This window comes from Hoplias malabaricus, chromosome 5 (genome assembly GCF_029633855.1).
Source record: "Hoplias malabaricus isolate fHopMal1 chromosome 5, fHopMal1.hap1, whole genome shotgun sequence".
Classification (NCBI taxonomy): Eukaryota; Metazoa; Chordata; class Actinopteri; order Characiformes; family Erythrinidae; genus Hoplias; species Hoplias malabaricus.
In genome coordinates, this window is record NC_089804.1 from 35,686,343 (window position 1) to 35,701,402 (window position 15,060).

At 44.7% G+C, this 15,060-nt stretch overlaps 1 protein-coding gene across 1 annotated transcript in view; it reads left to right on the forward strand.

Annotated features, from left to right (window-relative positions):
• mst1rb (macrophage stimulating 1 receptor b) overlaps positions 1 to 14,521 on the forward strand; it is a 29,979-nt gene extending 15,458 nt beyond the window's left edge. Inside the window, exons 5-22 of the mRNA XM_066671851.1 lie at positions 2,604 to 2,726; positions 2,997 to 3,167; positions 3,281 to 3,441; positions 3,635 to 3,773; positions 4,357 to 4,493; positions 4,691 to 4,870; positions 5,686 to 5,785; positions 6,143 to 6,361; positions 6,725 to 6,871; positions 7,245 to 7,401; positions 7,893 to 7,991; positions 8,246 to 8,461; positions 8,589 to 8,669; positions 9,881 to 10,062; positions 10,141 to 10,250; positions 10,365 to 10,530; positions 10,662 to 10,798; positions 12,725 to 14,521. Coding sequence (XP_066527948.1) covers positions 2,604 to 2,726; positions 2,997 to 3,167; positions 3,281 to 3,441; positions 3,635 to 3,773; positions 4,357 to 4,493; positions 4,691 to 4,870; positions 5,686 to 5,785; positions 6,143 to 6,361; positions 6,725 to 6,871; positions 7,245 to 7,401; positions 7,893 to 7,991; positions 8,246 to 8,461; positions 8,589 to 8,669; positions 9,881 to 10,062; positions 10,141 to 10,250; positions 10,365 to 10,530; positions 10,662 to 10,798; positions 12,725 to 12,956 — 2,757 coding nt within the window. The 3' untranslated portion in view covers positions 12,957 to 14,521. The remainder of the gene's footprint in view (positions 1 to 2,603; positions 2,727 to 2,996; positions 3,168 to 3,280; positions 3,442 to 3,634; positions 3,774 to 4,356; positions 4,494 to 4,690; positions 4,871 to 5,685; positions 5,786 to 6,142; positions 6,362 to 6,724; positions 6,872 to 7,244; positions 7,402 to 7,892; positions 7,992 to 8,245; positions 8,462 to 8,588; positions 8,670 to 9,880; positions 10,063 to 10,140; positions 10,251 to 10,364; positions 10,531 to 10,661; positions 10,799 to 12,724) is intronic.
• The last annotated feature ends 539 nt before the right edge of the window (positions 14,522 to 15,060 follow it).

The window sequence follows — 15,060 nt, forward strand, 5'->3', positions numbered from 1 at the left end:
ACTCCTTCTGTCGCTACGACTCTATTTTTGGAGAATAGAGCCTCTGCTGTTGCTACCTCAGGCTCAGCACTGAAGAGACTGCACTTTGTAGCTTTTGGAAAGCACTCCTCCCTCCCCCTTTATTCCAAGACATTGCTGTAAAAGTGATTTACACTTTAACTGACATTAGATGATAGAAGAAGAAAAATATGCTCTGAGACAAAGTGGACAAATGAGTCAGAGCCAAGACGCCCACAACACGCTGCATCTCTGGGAACTGTTTTGAAGTAGCTGTGGGTCACTGAGCGGTTTTAAATGAAAACCTTATGTGTCTGAATCTTTTAGTTTAGGACCTGAAGAGTTACTTATGAGTTTTACTTACTCACTTCCTATTTAGCTCATTCACTCATTCACTCAGTTCCTTCCTTATGCAGGTGCTCACTCACTCACTCCCTAACTTCCTCTCCAGCTCACTCACACATTCACTCAGCTCCTTCCTTAAGCAGGCGCTCACTCACTCCCTCACTTCCTCTCCAGCTCACTCACTCATTCACTCAGTTCCTTCCTTATGCAGGCACTCGCTCACTCACTCCCTCACTTCCTCTCCAGCTCACTCACTTATTCATTCAGTTCCTTCCTTATGCAGGCACTCACTCACTCCCTTACATCCTCTCCAGGTCACTCACTCATTCACTCAGTTCCTTCCTTATGCAGGTGCTCACTCACTCACTCCCTAACTTCCTCTCCAGCTCACTCACACATTCACTCAGCTCCTTCCTTAAGCAGGCGCTCACTCACTCCCTCACTTCCTCTCCAGCTCACTCACTCATTCACTCAGTTCCTTCCTTATGCAGGCGCTCACTCACTCACTCCCTCACTTCCTCTCCAGCTCACTCACTTATTCATTCAGTTCCTTCCTTATGCAGGCACTCACTCACTCCCTCACTTCCTCTCCAGCTCACTCACTCATTCACTCAGTTCCTTCCTTATGCAGGCGCTCACTCACTCACTCCCTCACTTCCTCTCCAGCTCACTCACTTATTCATTCAGTTCCTTCCTTATGCAGGCACTCACTCACTCCCTTACATCCTCTCCAGGTCACTCACTCATTCACTCAGTTCCTTCCTTATGCAGACACTCACTCACCCACTTCCTCACTTCTCTAGCTCACTCACTCATTCATTCAGTTTCTTCTGTGTGCAGACACTCACTCACTCACGCACTCACTCACTTCCTCACTTCCTATCCAGCTCACTCACTCATTCACTCAGTTTCTTCTGTATGCAGGCACTTACTCACTCACTTCCTCACTTCCTCTCCAGCTAACTCACTTATTCACTCAGTTTCTTCTGTATGCAGGCACTCACTCACTCCTTCACTTCCTCTCCAGCTCACTCACTCATTCACTCAGTTCCTTCCTTATGGAGACGCTCACTCACTCCCTAACCTCCTCTCCAGCTCACTCACTCATTCACTCAGTTCCTTCCTTATGCAGGTGCTTACTCACTCACTTCCTCTCCAGCTCACTCACTCATTCACTCAGTTCCTTCCTTATGGAGGCGCTCACTCACTCACTCCCTAACGTCCTCTCCAGCTCACTCACTCATCCACTCAGTTTCTTCTGTATGCAGGCACTCACTCACTCACTCACTCACTCCTTCACTTCCTTTCCAGCTCACTCACTCATTCACTCAGTTTCTTCATTATGCAGGCGCTCACTCACTCACTCCACTTCCTCTCCAGCTCACTCACTCATTCACTCAGTTCCTTCCTTATGCAGGTACTTACTCACTCACTTCCTCACTTCCTCTCCAGCTCACTCACTCATTCACTCAGTTCTTTCCTTATGGAGGCGCTCACTCACTCACTCCCTAACTTCCTCTCCAGCTCACTCACTCATCCACTCAGTTTCTTCTGTATGCAGGCACTCACTCACTCACTCCTTCAATTCCTTTTGAGCTCACTCACTCATTCACTCAGTTTCTTCGTTATGCAGGCGCTCACTCACTCACTCCACTTCCTCTCCAGCTCACTCACTCATTCACTCAGTTCCTTCCTTATGCAGGCGCTCACTCACTCACTTCCTCACTTTCTCTCCAGCTCACTCACTCATTCACTCAGTTCCTTCCTTATGCAGGCGCTCACTCACTCACTTCCTCACTTCCTTTCCAGCTCACTCACTCATTTACTCAGTTCCTTCCTTATGTAGGCGCTCACTCACTCACTCCCTCACTTCCTCTCCAGCTCACTCATTCATTCACTCAGGTCCTTCCTTATGCAGGTGCTCAATCACTCACTCCCTCACTTCCTTTCCAGCTCACTCACTCATTCACTCAGTTCTTTCCTTATGCAGGCACTCACTCACGCACTCCCTCACTTTCACTTCAGCTCACTCACTCACTCACTAACTCACTCACTAGCAAGGTGCACTATCTGACATTTTTACTCACGTGTATGGATTGCTCCACAAGGGGGTGACATTGTGTTTTGCATCAATGACACTATTTTTTATTAGAGTATTTTCAGGAGCTTAATCATTTGACTGTAACTGTGTGTTTGTGTGTGTGTGTGTATGTGTGTGTTCTCTGGGTGGTCTGGGGATGTCTGATCTGTCTTTATTTAAGCTCGTCCTGAGGAGATCCAGTCCAATCATCTTTGCCAACTACTCTCTCGTGGAAAACCAAAGGGTCTCTGCCATTGCCGCTGTCCTGCCCCCGGACCACCTGCTCTTCATAGTGGGGAATAAGGTATTTTATTACAGCCACCAGCTCACAAACATCAAGCATCGTATTCTACAATACTTTCAGAGCTCCTTCCGGCTACTAGAGGCCAGTGTAACGGCTGTGTCCAGATGCGAAGGAGAGTCATTGGAGAAAACATTGGATTAATTCTTTCATTATGAGACGAAATAAAATAACACAAAACCACAGTTTTACCCATTGTGGCCAAAGTGACACACAGTGTGTGTGTGTGTGTGTGTGTGTAACTGTGTGTGTAATTGTGTGTGCAACTTACAGATGATTCAGGTTCCTCAGAGAGGTCCAGGGTGTTCTCACTTTCTCACGTGTGCCGTGTGTTTGATGTCCCCTCTGTTCATGGCGTGTGGCTGGTGTTCTGGGCGCTGCGTTCGGGCGTCCGAGTGTCTTGGATTTTGGGCCAAAGAATCCTGTCCTCCAGTCATCACACAGGTCAGCACTGACTTTAATGGCTGTAAGAGAGAGTGAGCTAGATTTTTTGACTACACATAGCCTTAACTTTCACCGTTTGTGTACTTGTGTGGGTGTGTGTATGTTATGGACAGTTTTTCCCAGCGACAGCGCCCCCTGATGGTCAGACGGAGCTTACTCTGTGCGGCTGGGAGTTCCAGTCGCCCCAGAGACCTGCCATAAGCACCAGGACCCATGAGGTGAAGCTCGGAGAAACGTCCTGCGTGGTCCAGCCGCTCAAGAGCAACAGCACAGTGTGAGAACCGCCCTTATATTTACCTTTTGTGATGCTGGAATCTGAAAAAAAAACACCACTCCCCATCCCCATCATGCTTGGGTGGGGCTGACATCACATCTCTGAAGAAATCCGAACAGCTGTTTTTGCAGCTTGTTTATTCAGTGATGTTTCAGTTCCTCTCATGAACATAATGTGTGTTTTTGTTGCGTAGACTGATGTGTAAGATCCGGTCCTCAGCGACTGAGCCTCTGTTTCATCCAGTTAATGTCACAGCGAGGGTGAACGAGGGTCGAGTGGAGGGGTCTTACGCTATTGAGGGTAAAGCTGAGATGCCTGGATTCACCTTTGTGGTAATTAGTTTTATCGTTCATATATGGCTCAGGTTCAGGTTGTGGCTTACTACAAAAATTCAATGTTTTTTATCTCCAGTTTTTGCCAAGTTTTCTCCACAGTTATTGTATTCTTAAATCATTTAAGCCCACCCCCCCCCTGAACGCACACAGTGCCCCCAGCCCCAAGACTCACCTCTTGTTTTCAAACAGCTGCTGATGCAACAGCACTGAAGGGGAATGCAAACTGCCCAGATCTGTCACATCAGCTGATAGATGCCCACACTAGATAACAACCTGGGCTTTGATGGCTGAGGCATCAAAGGGATTGAATCTCATCTTTTCTGAGCTGAAATGTATTAACAGCTTTGCATACTGGCATTTGTTGCCAGCAAAACAAGGACAGTCAAGGTCAAGCAATGTTCAGCTACAGTAGTGAGAGATTAAAGAGAGACAGAGATTCAGTCTGTGTAGATTATATAATGAATATATGAGGCTGTATAGTCCTATCCTTGCATTTACTATAACTATGGTTATATGTTTGTGTATATGTGTGTGTGTGTGTGTGTGTGTGTGTGCGTGTGTGTGTTTGTGTGATTCTCAGCTCCCCAACATTACTGAGGTGCAGCCAGATTATGGGCCGGTGAACGGAGGGACCCTGATCACCATCACCGGACCTTACCTTCACTCAGGGAGGAACCGCAAAGTCACTCTGGACGGCGAGAGCTGCCCTATCCAACAGTGAGTGGGCTTCTGTGTGTCCAAACATAAATATTCATCTAGCTATGGTTCCACACAGGAGGATATATCAGCATGTTAGTGCATCAAAATTATATATTATTATAATATATATATATATATATATATAGATTCAAACTGTGATCAAACCTGAGATTCCCAAAGAAACAAAATCAAACGATTTCTCTGGCTCCCTGCAGTGTGTCCATGGTGCGAGGAAACCTGTCGTATATCGTGTGTCTGTCTCAGCCAGTCACTGAGGTGAAGGACGTGGTCCTCCAGGTTTACATCGATAAATCCCGCGTGGTGACCACCAGAGTGTTCCGCTATAAACAAACTCCTGAAATCCTCTCTGTTCTCCCGGACTGCAGCTTTGACAGGTACCAAGCTTTTCAGGGGGAGATTAAAGGGTCCATATGCTGGGAAATTTATGTATTCATTCATTCATTCATTCATTCATTCATTGTCTATAACCGCTTAACCAATTCAGGTTTGCGGTGGTGAAGGGAGATTGATTTTTTAAATACAACACAGAGGTGAAGGATTGGGGAACCATGGATACGTTTCTACTATTGGATACTTTCAAACTGTTGGGGGGGGGGGCTTGTTTGTTGAAAAAAAAAAACCATAAATATTTAAATAACTTTGTCATAAACATTGCCATTTTTTACATTTTCATTCTTTGATATTTGCTTATTTCCCACTAATTCAGTAACACTGGTTTATTTTATTTATAAAATAAAGAAACAACATTAGCATCAGGTGTGAAGTGGAGCATCATGGAGCATCGAGGAGAGAATGCCCCCTAGAGTAGGAGTGTGTCTCCTGTTCATATGAGCAGAAGAAAGGAGATGCTCTTATTGTCGTGTGCTGCTTTCATTTTTGTTACTTTTGTTAATATTTGTTCATATTACACATTAAAAGCCCTGGGCTAATGAGACAATTTGAGCTGATTGTTTTTTACAGGACTGAGGACTGAGCTACCATTTAAAAGTATTTTAAAGCTCACTCTGAGCATTTCCAATCCTAGTGTGCCTGGAAGCTCCAGGTCAGCTGCGTTAAAGAGATCTATGTTTCAGAATCTGTGTTGACAACATTTAATCTGAGACCAGAATTTGTATTGTCCTCATTGGTCACAGAATCCCTCTATATTGATGTTTGCCTCTGTGTGTGCTTGTGTGTGTGATATCTGTAGTGGGTCGATGATCACCATTGAAGGGAAGAATCTGGATTCAGTTTACAGGACCATCATCCACTTCAAACCCAAAGAGAGCCACCTCAAGCCTGTGTCCACTGTAAGAGCTTAGCGTATATTCTCTTTATCACAGAACTCTCAGACAGATAGATTTTCAGCTCAGTTTCATTGGGATAAATATAGGGGGTTTAAATTATTTAAAATCAATAATGTAATTTTGTTTCGGTTTTGGAATCCATTTGAATTAAAATCCTGAGAATTCTCTTGTTGACGCTGACCTGAGAAAACTTTTCTGTTATTATTTCTGTTCTGTTTTATCATGCTGTATTTTTATTTTTAACTCTGCCGTCTGCTCAATGCCCTGTGTCAGAGTGACCACATGTGTCTCATGCCTAATAACGCCACTTCACTGTAAAACACCTGCAAACTGTGGTTTTCTTTGCTCCTCCCTCCGCAGGAGTGCAGGGGGAAGGCCAAGCCCACCCGCATGGAGTGTATGACTCCGGTTTTCCACAGAGATGAGACGGAGGAGGGGGAGTTGTCCTTTGATATGGACGGAGCTCTGGGTCTGTGGAAGCAGGACTTCTCTTATCACCCGTATGGACGGCCAATCCCCTTTGAGACGGAGGGACACGTCCTGCAGCTGTACCCTGGCTTTGATGAGGTCTCTTTACATGTGAGTGCATTTTCAGGACCCAGTGCTTGCAGTACATGTCAGGAAAGAGTTAACTTTCAGACATAATCACACCAGCTGGATGTTGTTGGAGACTCTGTGTGGCTGAAAGTACTCTAGGAAGGATTATAACTACATGTTGTAACATTTTTGTGAAGATTTGATGGCATTCAGCCTCATAAACATTCCTGAGGTCATGTGCTGATGTTGGATGACAACACTTCAGCTCATCCCAAACGTACTGGATTTAGCTTCATCACTCCACAGCCCGATATAGGGGCCTTCATATCTTTCTAACCCAAAGGGCTTGTCATTGGTCATTTTGACCTTAGCTTCATGTTTGTTGCTGTACTGTTTGTTTAACAGCATCAGAAGCTGAATCTGGTGAACTCCTGCATGAAGATCACGATGACGGTGGGTGGAGTGGACTGTGGGGCCAAGGTTTTAGATAACGAGATCACCTGCAGAATTCCCAAGAACCTCACCATCCCCAATGAGGGCTTACCTGTCAAGGTCAGACTCCAGTGCTAAGGACAGGGTTCAAATAGGACCAGAACGAGAATTTCCAAATGAAACATGTATCTCCATGTTTGTGGATGTTTAGTTTACTACATCATTTGAACAAAGCAGCTGTCCTTCACACTGTGTGAAAATGTCATGATAAATGGACCAATAGGAATGCTCCAAATATATTTGGAATTAAATCTTTTTACATTCACGTCCACTGAAAGTTAAGAAGGGTTTTTTCCTTCTCCTTTAAAGATACTACTTTGGGAGATACATGTTTTTCATTAACACTTTTCTGAGCTGTATAAAGCCTTGTATGTATTATTAACTGTAGTATAGGTCAGTTATTAAGGGTAATCACAGTTTGCTTCTGTGCCAGATCACCGTGAATGGTCACGTCCACAGTGTGGGGACGGTGAGGTTGGTCAGTAATCACTACATGGTGGGCGTGGTGCTGGGGATCCTGACCGCTCTGGTGGTCGGGGCTGTGCTGGCCTTCATCGCCATGAAACACCTGAAGAAGAAGAAGAAGAAAGGTGAGGAAAATGGTTGGAGTCATACTTCTGGATTTCATCACTGTGATACAATGATGATTTTATATTAATATAAAATACACTGCAGGTTACGGTTGGGAGCCAGACTCCCGATGTCAGTGACACTCCAAGCAGCAGGAAGGCCTTGCCCTTAAGTGAAGGAATGCTTTGCACCCTGTGGAACCCAAAGGACTTTAGGGCATTGCCTTCCTATTCCTCCAGGTCGGAGTGTCTGGTTCCACACAGTGTGAGGTGTTCTCATGCTTAAGGGCAAGACCACCGATTCTCTCATCATGGAAGGCTCTCTCTACTTGAGACTACCTTTGTTTTCCCGGAGAAAAGAGGCTTAACACTTGTTTTAGTGAGGTATATGGAGTTAATCCTAGTGATACACTGACATTTCCTTGAGGAAACCACCTGATTGAGAAATTCTTCAAGCCCTTTGGCATGCGTGAAGAGTTGAAACTAACATCTCCTTGTAAAATAATCCACAGGTTCCCTGGCTGAGAGCCGGCTGTCCCACTATTCCCACAATCACAGTCTCACAGGCAACGGCAGTGTGGAGCTGCACCCTGTAGGAGATTACAGGCGAGGTGAGGCACCATGTAATATTGCACACGTCATTAAAAGCTCATGGTAATAGTATAATGAATGCATTTCATATGCCAAACATGCAGAAACATCTGCTCTAAACCTGAAGCCTGAAATGAAATGGGAGGTTTCAGTGTAAAAGCTCAGTAGGTTAGGGCGGAGTTACTGTAAATAAAAGCTACAGTCCGTATTAAAGCCTTATTCCTGTCTTTGAAAGAATTATTATTTTAAATGCCCTGTATCTCCTCCTCCCTAGGGGAGATGCCCCACAGTGTGACCCCTGTGGTTCAAGGGGCAGTAGCGTTTCCAGGCCTGGCCTACGCCAGCACGCTGGACCCCAGCCTCGCACCGCTCATGCCCCCTGAGAAAATCTCCATCAGCAGCTTCCGGCCCCAGCTCCTGGAGGAAGTGAAGGACGTCCTGATCCCGGCGGAGCTGCTCAACATCCAGCTGCACCAGATAATCGGGAAAGGTAAAGGATTTCAGTTTATACAGTTTGTTGTTGTTTCTCGTCACTGGGTATTTGTTATTAGAGCGATGGACATTGGAAGAGCATTACATTTTATTATGTAACTAGCAACCTATGATTTGCTCTGCAGGTCACTTTGGGACAGTGTATCATGGTTACCTCACTGACCACAACAACAGAGAGATCCACTGCGCCGTGAAGTCACTCAACAGTGAGTTAACAGACACTTCCAAACACACACACATGAATATATATATATATATATATATATATATATATATATAGAGAGAGAGAGAGAGAGAGAGAGAGAGGTGGCTGTTCACGGAAAACCATTCCAGGAGACAACCTCATGAACGCAGAGAGGCTACTTTGAAGAATCTAAAGTATAAAACATATTCTGGTTTGTTTAACACTTTTTTGTTTACTACATATTTCCATATTTAGTTCCTTTATAGTTTTAATGTCTTCCATATTCATTTACAATGTAGAAATTTATAAAAAAAATCTAAGAAAAACCACTGAATGAGAAGACATTTCCAAACTTTTGACTGGCACTAGTGCTGGCCGATATGAGTGTAAATCAATATCACGATTAATTGTACATTTTACCATGATTACGATTAATTAACGATTATTTTGTTTTTGTATTTTGGACCCTGACAGTTCAGTGACGAGGCTTGTACTGTAAATATTGGGGGGTATTTTTTCTAATGTTGCTGGGAGCTTGTTCCTCTCTTGTTTTTTGAGCACTTTTTATTATTTGGTGTGTGATGGTGCTTTGGTCGCTGAAACTGTTTCTTCTCAGCGTTTACATTAGACTTTTTGTTCAGTGTCGTATTAATTATAGTCAAAACACAGCACGTCCAAACCACAAACATTGTGTTGTTATTTGGTACGAGCTGCTCAAGTCGCTCGGTCTGCCTCAGCGTTCCATCTGAAACATAGGGTGTGAATAGGGCACCTGAGCAACTGAATAGTGGAAGTGTGTTCTTTTGGGTCAAGGAGCTCCAATCAAGACCAGAGCTTATCGTACGTCATCAGGACCTGACATCACTAGTGAGGTTTCCATCCAAAACCTTATAAAAGAAAATAAAAGTCTCTGAGTCTCAGTCTATTGGAACCCTGTGGTCGCGAGGTCAATCCGGAGCTCTGGGGGGACACTGTGTCTCATGCGCAGTAGGTATGAACCTGCTGAAACGTCATTGTTTATTCAAAAGCCCCTTTTCTATCGCTCGTTTGTGCATTTGCTGTCATAATTTGCAAAAATCTGGTGGATGGAAAACCTGCTACTGATGCTCTCATGGCCCAGTGCCACCAAATCCTCACAGCGAAGTGAAATAAGTAGGTGTCCACACACTCTTGGCGGTGTAATGTCATGTATAACGTATGCTCTGTGCGTGCCGTGTCCCCGTGTGTTCTCAGGGATAACGGACGTGGAGGAGGTGGAGCAGTTTTTGAAGGAAGGGATCCTGATGAAGGGATTTCACCACAGTAACGTTCTGTCTCTGCTGGGCATCCTGCTGCCGGACGAAGGGCTGCCCTTGGTGGTCCTGCCCTACATGAAGCACGGAGACCTGCGCCACTTCATACGCTGTGAGAACAGGGTCAGTGTGACGTCTCTGTTCTTTCTAATGGACTGTCCCTCTGTGGATTACCTAATGGATGGTGTCTGTGTCCTCCAGAACCCCACGGTGAAGGACCTGATTGGATTCGGGCTGCAGGTGGCTAAGGGCATGGAGTACCTTGCGATGAAGAAGTTTGTCCACAGGGATCTAGCTGCCCGCAACTGCATGTGAGTCAGGAACACACGTCAGTGTCCGCTTACGAGTTCTAGCCAGGGGCCAGGTCATTTGCCATTTGGATGGTGGATCATTCTCACTGACGCTGACCTGGAATCTCTCCGCAGGCTCGACGAGTCGTACACAGTGAAGGTGGCGGACTTTGGCATGGCCAGAGATGTGTTTGATAAAGAGTACTACAGCATCCAGGACCACAGGAAGGCCAAGCTGCCGGTCAAGTGGATGGCCATCGAGAGCCTGCAGACGCAGAAATTCACTTCCAAGTCTGATGTGGTATGGAACACCGTCCAATAGTATCCCTTAGCAAAATGGCAAAAAATAAGTACAAACAAAACACTCATAATACTCTCTTTCTTTCTCCATTCTCCTTCTCTCTCCCTCTCTCTCTCTCTCTTTCTGTGCAGTGGTCGTTTGGGGTCCTGATGTGGGAGTTATTGACCCGTGGAGCGAGTCCGTACCCTGAAGTTGATCCCTACGATGTCACTCATTACCTGTTAAGGGGGCGGAGACTTCCTCAGCCACAGTACTGTCCAGATCCACTGTGAGTGTCACCACACTCTCACACTTCCCCTTTAAATCCCAGCTTTAAAGCTGCTCTGTTTTGCTGCCGGGCGGCACGGTGGTGCAGCAGGTAGTGTCGCAGTCACACAGCTCCAGGGGCCTGGAGGTTGTGGGTTCGATTCCCGCTCCGGGTGACTGTTTGTGAGGAGTTGATGTGTTCTCCCTATGTCCGTGTGGGTTTCCTCCGGGTGACTGTCTGTGAGGAGTGTGGTGTTTTCTCCCCGTGTCCGTGTGGGTTTCCTCCGGATGCTCCCGTTTCCTCCCACAGTCCAAAAACACACGTTGGTAGGTGGATTGGTGACTCAAAAGTGTCTGTGAGTGTGTATTTGTGTGTGTGTCTGTGTTGCCCTGTGAAGGACTGGCGCCCCCTCCAGGGTGTATTCCCACCTTGCGCCCAATGATTCCAGGTAGGCTCTGGACCCACCGCAACCCTGAATTGGATAAGCGGTTACAGATAATGAATGAATGTTTTACTGCCGCCCCCTCTGGTGGAAATGTGCAGGTGCATGTTTTGTAACATGGATTGTGTCCTTTTCTCTGTTTGTGTGACGTTAATCTGTAAAGTCTCAGGCTGAAGCTGGGGGCTGGAGTAGTGTATGGTTGTGTGGTAAATGTTTCCTGGTCTGTAGTTGATGAGCAGCTTGGCCTGAATGGTCAGAACAGGTTTGAATGTTGTTTTTTCCATTGAATCCTGGGTTAAAGGCTTGTTTACTCAGTGTGTGGAGTTCTGTCAGTGATGGGGTTAATGATCCTTCAGCACAGTTACAACACCGAGGCACACAGACCCACATCTTTTCAAATGTAAAGCCCTTAGACGCCGTGGTCCTGAGAGAAATTGTGAAACACTTCGGAAGTGTGCCTTAATCCGAGCATCCGGCATTTTGTGAACAGTACACAGAAAGGTCCAGAATGTTCTTGGAGCTCATGAGAACCATGAGGAACAAGGGCTGGATTGGTCAGGGATTAAAGTGTGTTTGTGTGTGTGTGTCAGATAGAGATATCATAAACAACACTACAGACTGAGATAGAGTTTCTACACAAAGTACTGTGCATGAAGCTGAAAGATATTTTAATTCTAGTGAAATGAAGAACAAAAAAAAACCCAGCTCAGAGAAGAATGTAACATAAATTGTAGCAAAACATGGACTAGAACATGGATACTAAAACCGAAAACATCATGGAATACCCTTAAAGGCCTATTCACGCTGAGTCTTTTAAGATCTCACCAAGTCCAATGTGTCTTTTGTCTGAAATCTCAGGAAGACGTTGCAAGATGAATTTAATATTTTAGTTGTAAATATCGCATCTAAACGCTTCACACCCTGGGTTTACCTTATTCTACAGATAAGACAAAAACACGGGGAGTTCAGCGCCTCATTCAGGATCTAAGGAGATGTCTGAAGGTGTGTTGCTCCTCTCATTAAAAAGGATTAGGTTTTCTTTAGTCTTACATTTTTAAAAACATTTTTATAGCCAGTGTGATACTTGTTTTTTAAGCATTTGTGTTCTGTTTTGAACACGATGAGCTGTCGTGCCACTGTCTTGATGTTCATTTGGTTGGTCAGCAGCCATGACAGTGGAGCTCTGATTGGTCAGCCTGATTTTTACACATCTGTACAATGCAGAAAATAGATCACATTTGACACAGCACACTGTCAGTTTCAGACTCATGTGACCTCACAAATCAGACTCCGTGTGATTAGGCCTTAAGCTGGGGAAACAAATACAAAGCACAAACACGGTAGTGGAACTCGAACGTCTGAAAACTAGGAACAAACACAAACACATGCAGAATCAATGACCAAAAATGAAAGGAAGCAATGCAGGGCTCATTAACACAGACCTGACCTGGGAACACCCGCCATCGTCTCACATCCTCAGATCTTGATCCTAGTGTTGTGTGCAGGTTTGCTATAATGCTGCAGTGTTGGGACCCGGACCCTGAGAAGAGGCCGAGCTTCACCACGCTTGTCTCAGAGGTGACTGAGATTCTGTCCAGTCTGGAGGGAGAGCACTACATCAGCCTCAAGGTCACCTACGTCAATCTGGACCAGCCACGGCCTTACCCCGCCCTCACAGACTCGGCAGACGAGTACGAGTCCTCAGACGCTGATGAGGCAGAGTCAGCTTCCTCCTGATTGGCCGAAAGAACTGTCATTCACAGCCCAGACAGTTAAGGTCAACCCGAGACGAAAAGGTTCACGACATGGACAGAGCGTCCATAGAGCTTCACATGGCTGCTCTGAGATGGCGGTCAGATGGGTTAGCCATTCAAGAGTCAAACTCAAAGTATAATTTTGCTAATACAGAGTTCTCTCACAGGAAAGTCAGTCCACTTGGTGGTCAGTTTGGCAATGCCAGTTATTTCAAGTCATGCAAGACTAGGCTCCTGTTTCTTTGACCTTGTTTCTACATTCATTGTCCATTCTCTCAGCTCCACTGACCACACAGGAACATGTTGTAGCTGCACTGACACTGACGTGGTGGTGGTTAGTGGGTGTTGTGCTGGTGCGAGTGGATCAGACACAGCAGTGCTGCTGGAGTATTTAAACCCCTCAGTGTCACTGCTGGATTGAGAATAGTCCACCGACCAAAATCATCCACCCCACACTGAAGGAGTAGAAATTCTACAGGATTAGACGTAAGGGGCGCTGAGCTATTGCAGGCACAACACGAAAAAATATATATATTTAATAATTCCACTATAAATGTGATTTATCACTGCATGTTGTTTATGTTGTAGTTTAACACCGTTGATAATAGATCTTGTGGGGTTTGGATGTAAAAGACATGTACAAGTGTGCCGGAGTGGGCAGGCATCTACAAAATATTCTGCAGTGGGTGGGGGCACTACAGAAAATATTTGGAAACCACTGACGTAGTCGCACAGATGAGCTACTGTCTCTGACTTTACATCTACAAGGTGGACCACCGAGGTAAGAGTGTCTAACAGAGCGGACAGTGAGTGAAAACACAGGGTTTAAAAACTCCAGCAGAATTTGCAAATCATCCCTGCTCTGTGGGGGTCCTGAGCATTGAAGAACAGGGTGTATGAGGGCAAACAAAGTATGCAGAGCCACAGAGAGACAAGTCTGTCATTGTAGCTCTGCTGTATAGTCAGTGGAGCTGATGAATTGGAAAATCGATGCAGAAACAAGATCATTGGTATGTTGTGGCTGGTGGATGAATAATGAATTGTGCTTATTTTGGCCAGAGATTAGCTGAAGTTCTAATGTAAATCTCTAAAGGAAATGGAGCGCTAGCTAGCATCTGTTAGCGGTGAAGTGGTGAACCCTTTCTCGTGGTTTTATAAACACGCACATCACTTTATGTTTCATATACAGTAGGAGAAGGTCGCACTTATAAATGTTACACTGATGTGAGTCTAAAGCTGGAAAATAAAACTCTAAAGAATATTTCTCCATGAAATGAAGGTTAGCGAAGGCTAGTTAGCATCACATTCACTTAAAGCAACACCAGGTAAGATTTGTTCATTTTGCTCCTGGGTTCCCATACAACTGCAGAGTGTAATTCACTTTTAAACAAGTGTCTGGATATCAAAGGGTGCTGGAGATCCTACCCTCCTCCTCAAGTTATATAGTGCAGTTTCTGCTGTGCTGAGCTGATCAAGGAGTAGTAAAGACAGATTATTATTATTATAGTTCAGTGGAGCATTATAATAAGTTTGACGATGTAATGTTAAAGTAAAAATACTACCTAGTGTTGCTTTAAAGGAGCAGTCAGTTTTGTATCAATAAAATGTGAGATATATATATATATATATATATATATATATATATATATATATATATATATATATATAAATTCAACTCGCATCAGATGAGGAATCTGTTTTATTTGTATCTGATTCTGCTCCATGGGGTGGGTCCCCCACATGAGAGCAGCCATTTATAAAACAATACAGAAGTGCACAACCTCTAACACCTAGACCACTAGGGGTCAGTATAACAGCTCTTTTATAACATGAAGAACAATAACTGGAGAACTGACTGACTGCTCCTTTAATGCTAACCAAAGCCATTAGTGTTGGTTATTAGCTGAACCTTTCTGGTGAAGTAGGGTGGCTTGGACCTACATGAGCTGTAGCTGATGTATATTTTGGCACATATGTTTGTAAGTAATTTTTATATGTGAAGATAGTGTGTAAGGTTTTTATTTTTTTTATTTTTTATTTTATTTTTTTTTTTGACTCTAGTCACAGGTTCAGTTTCTCAGGCCTGG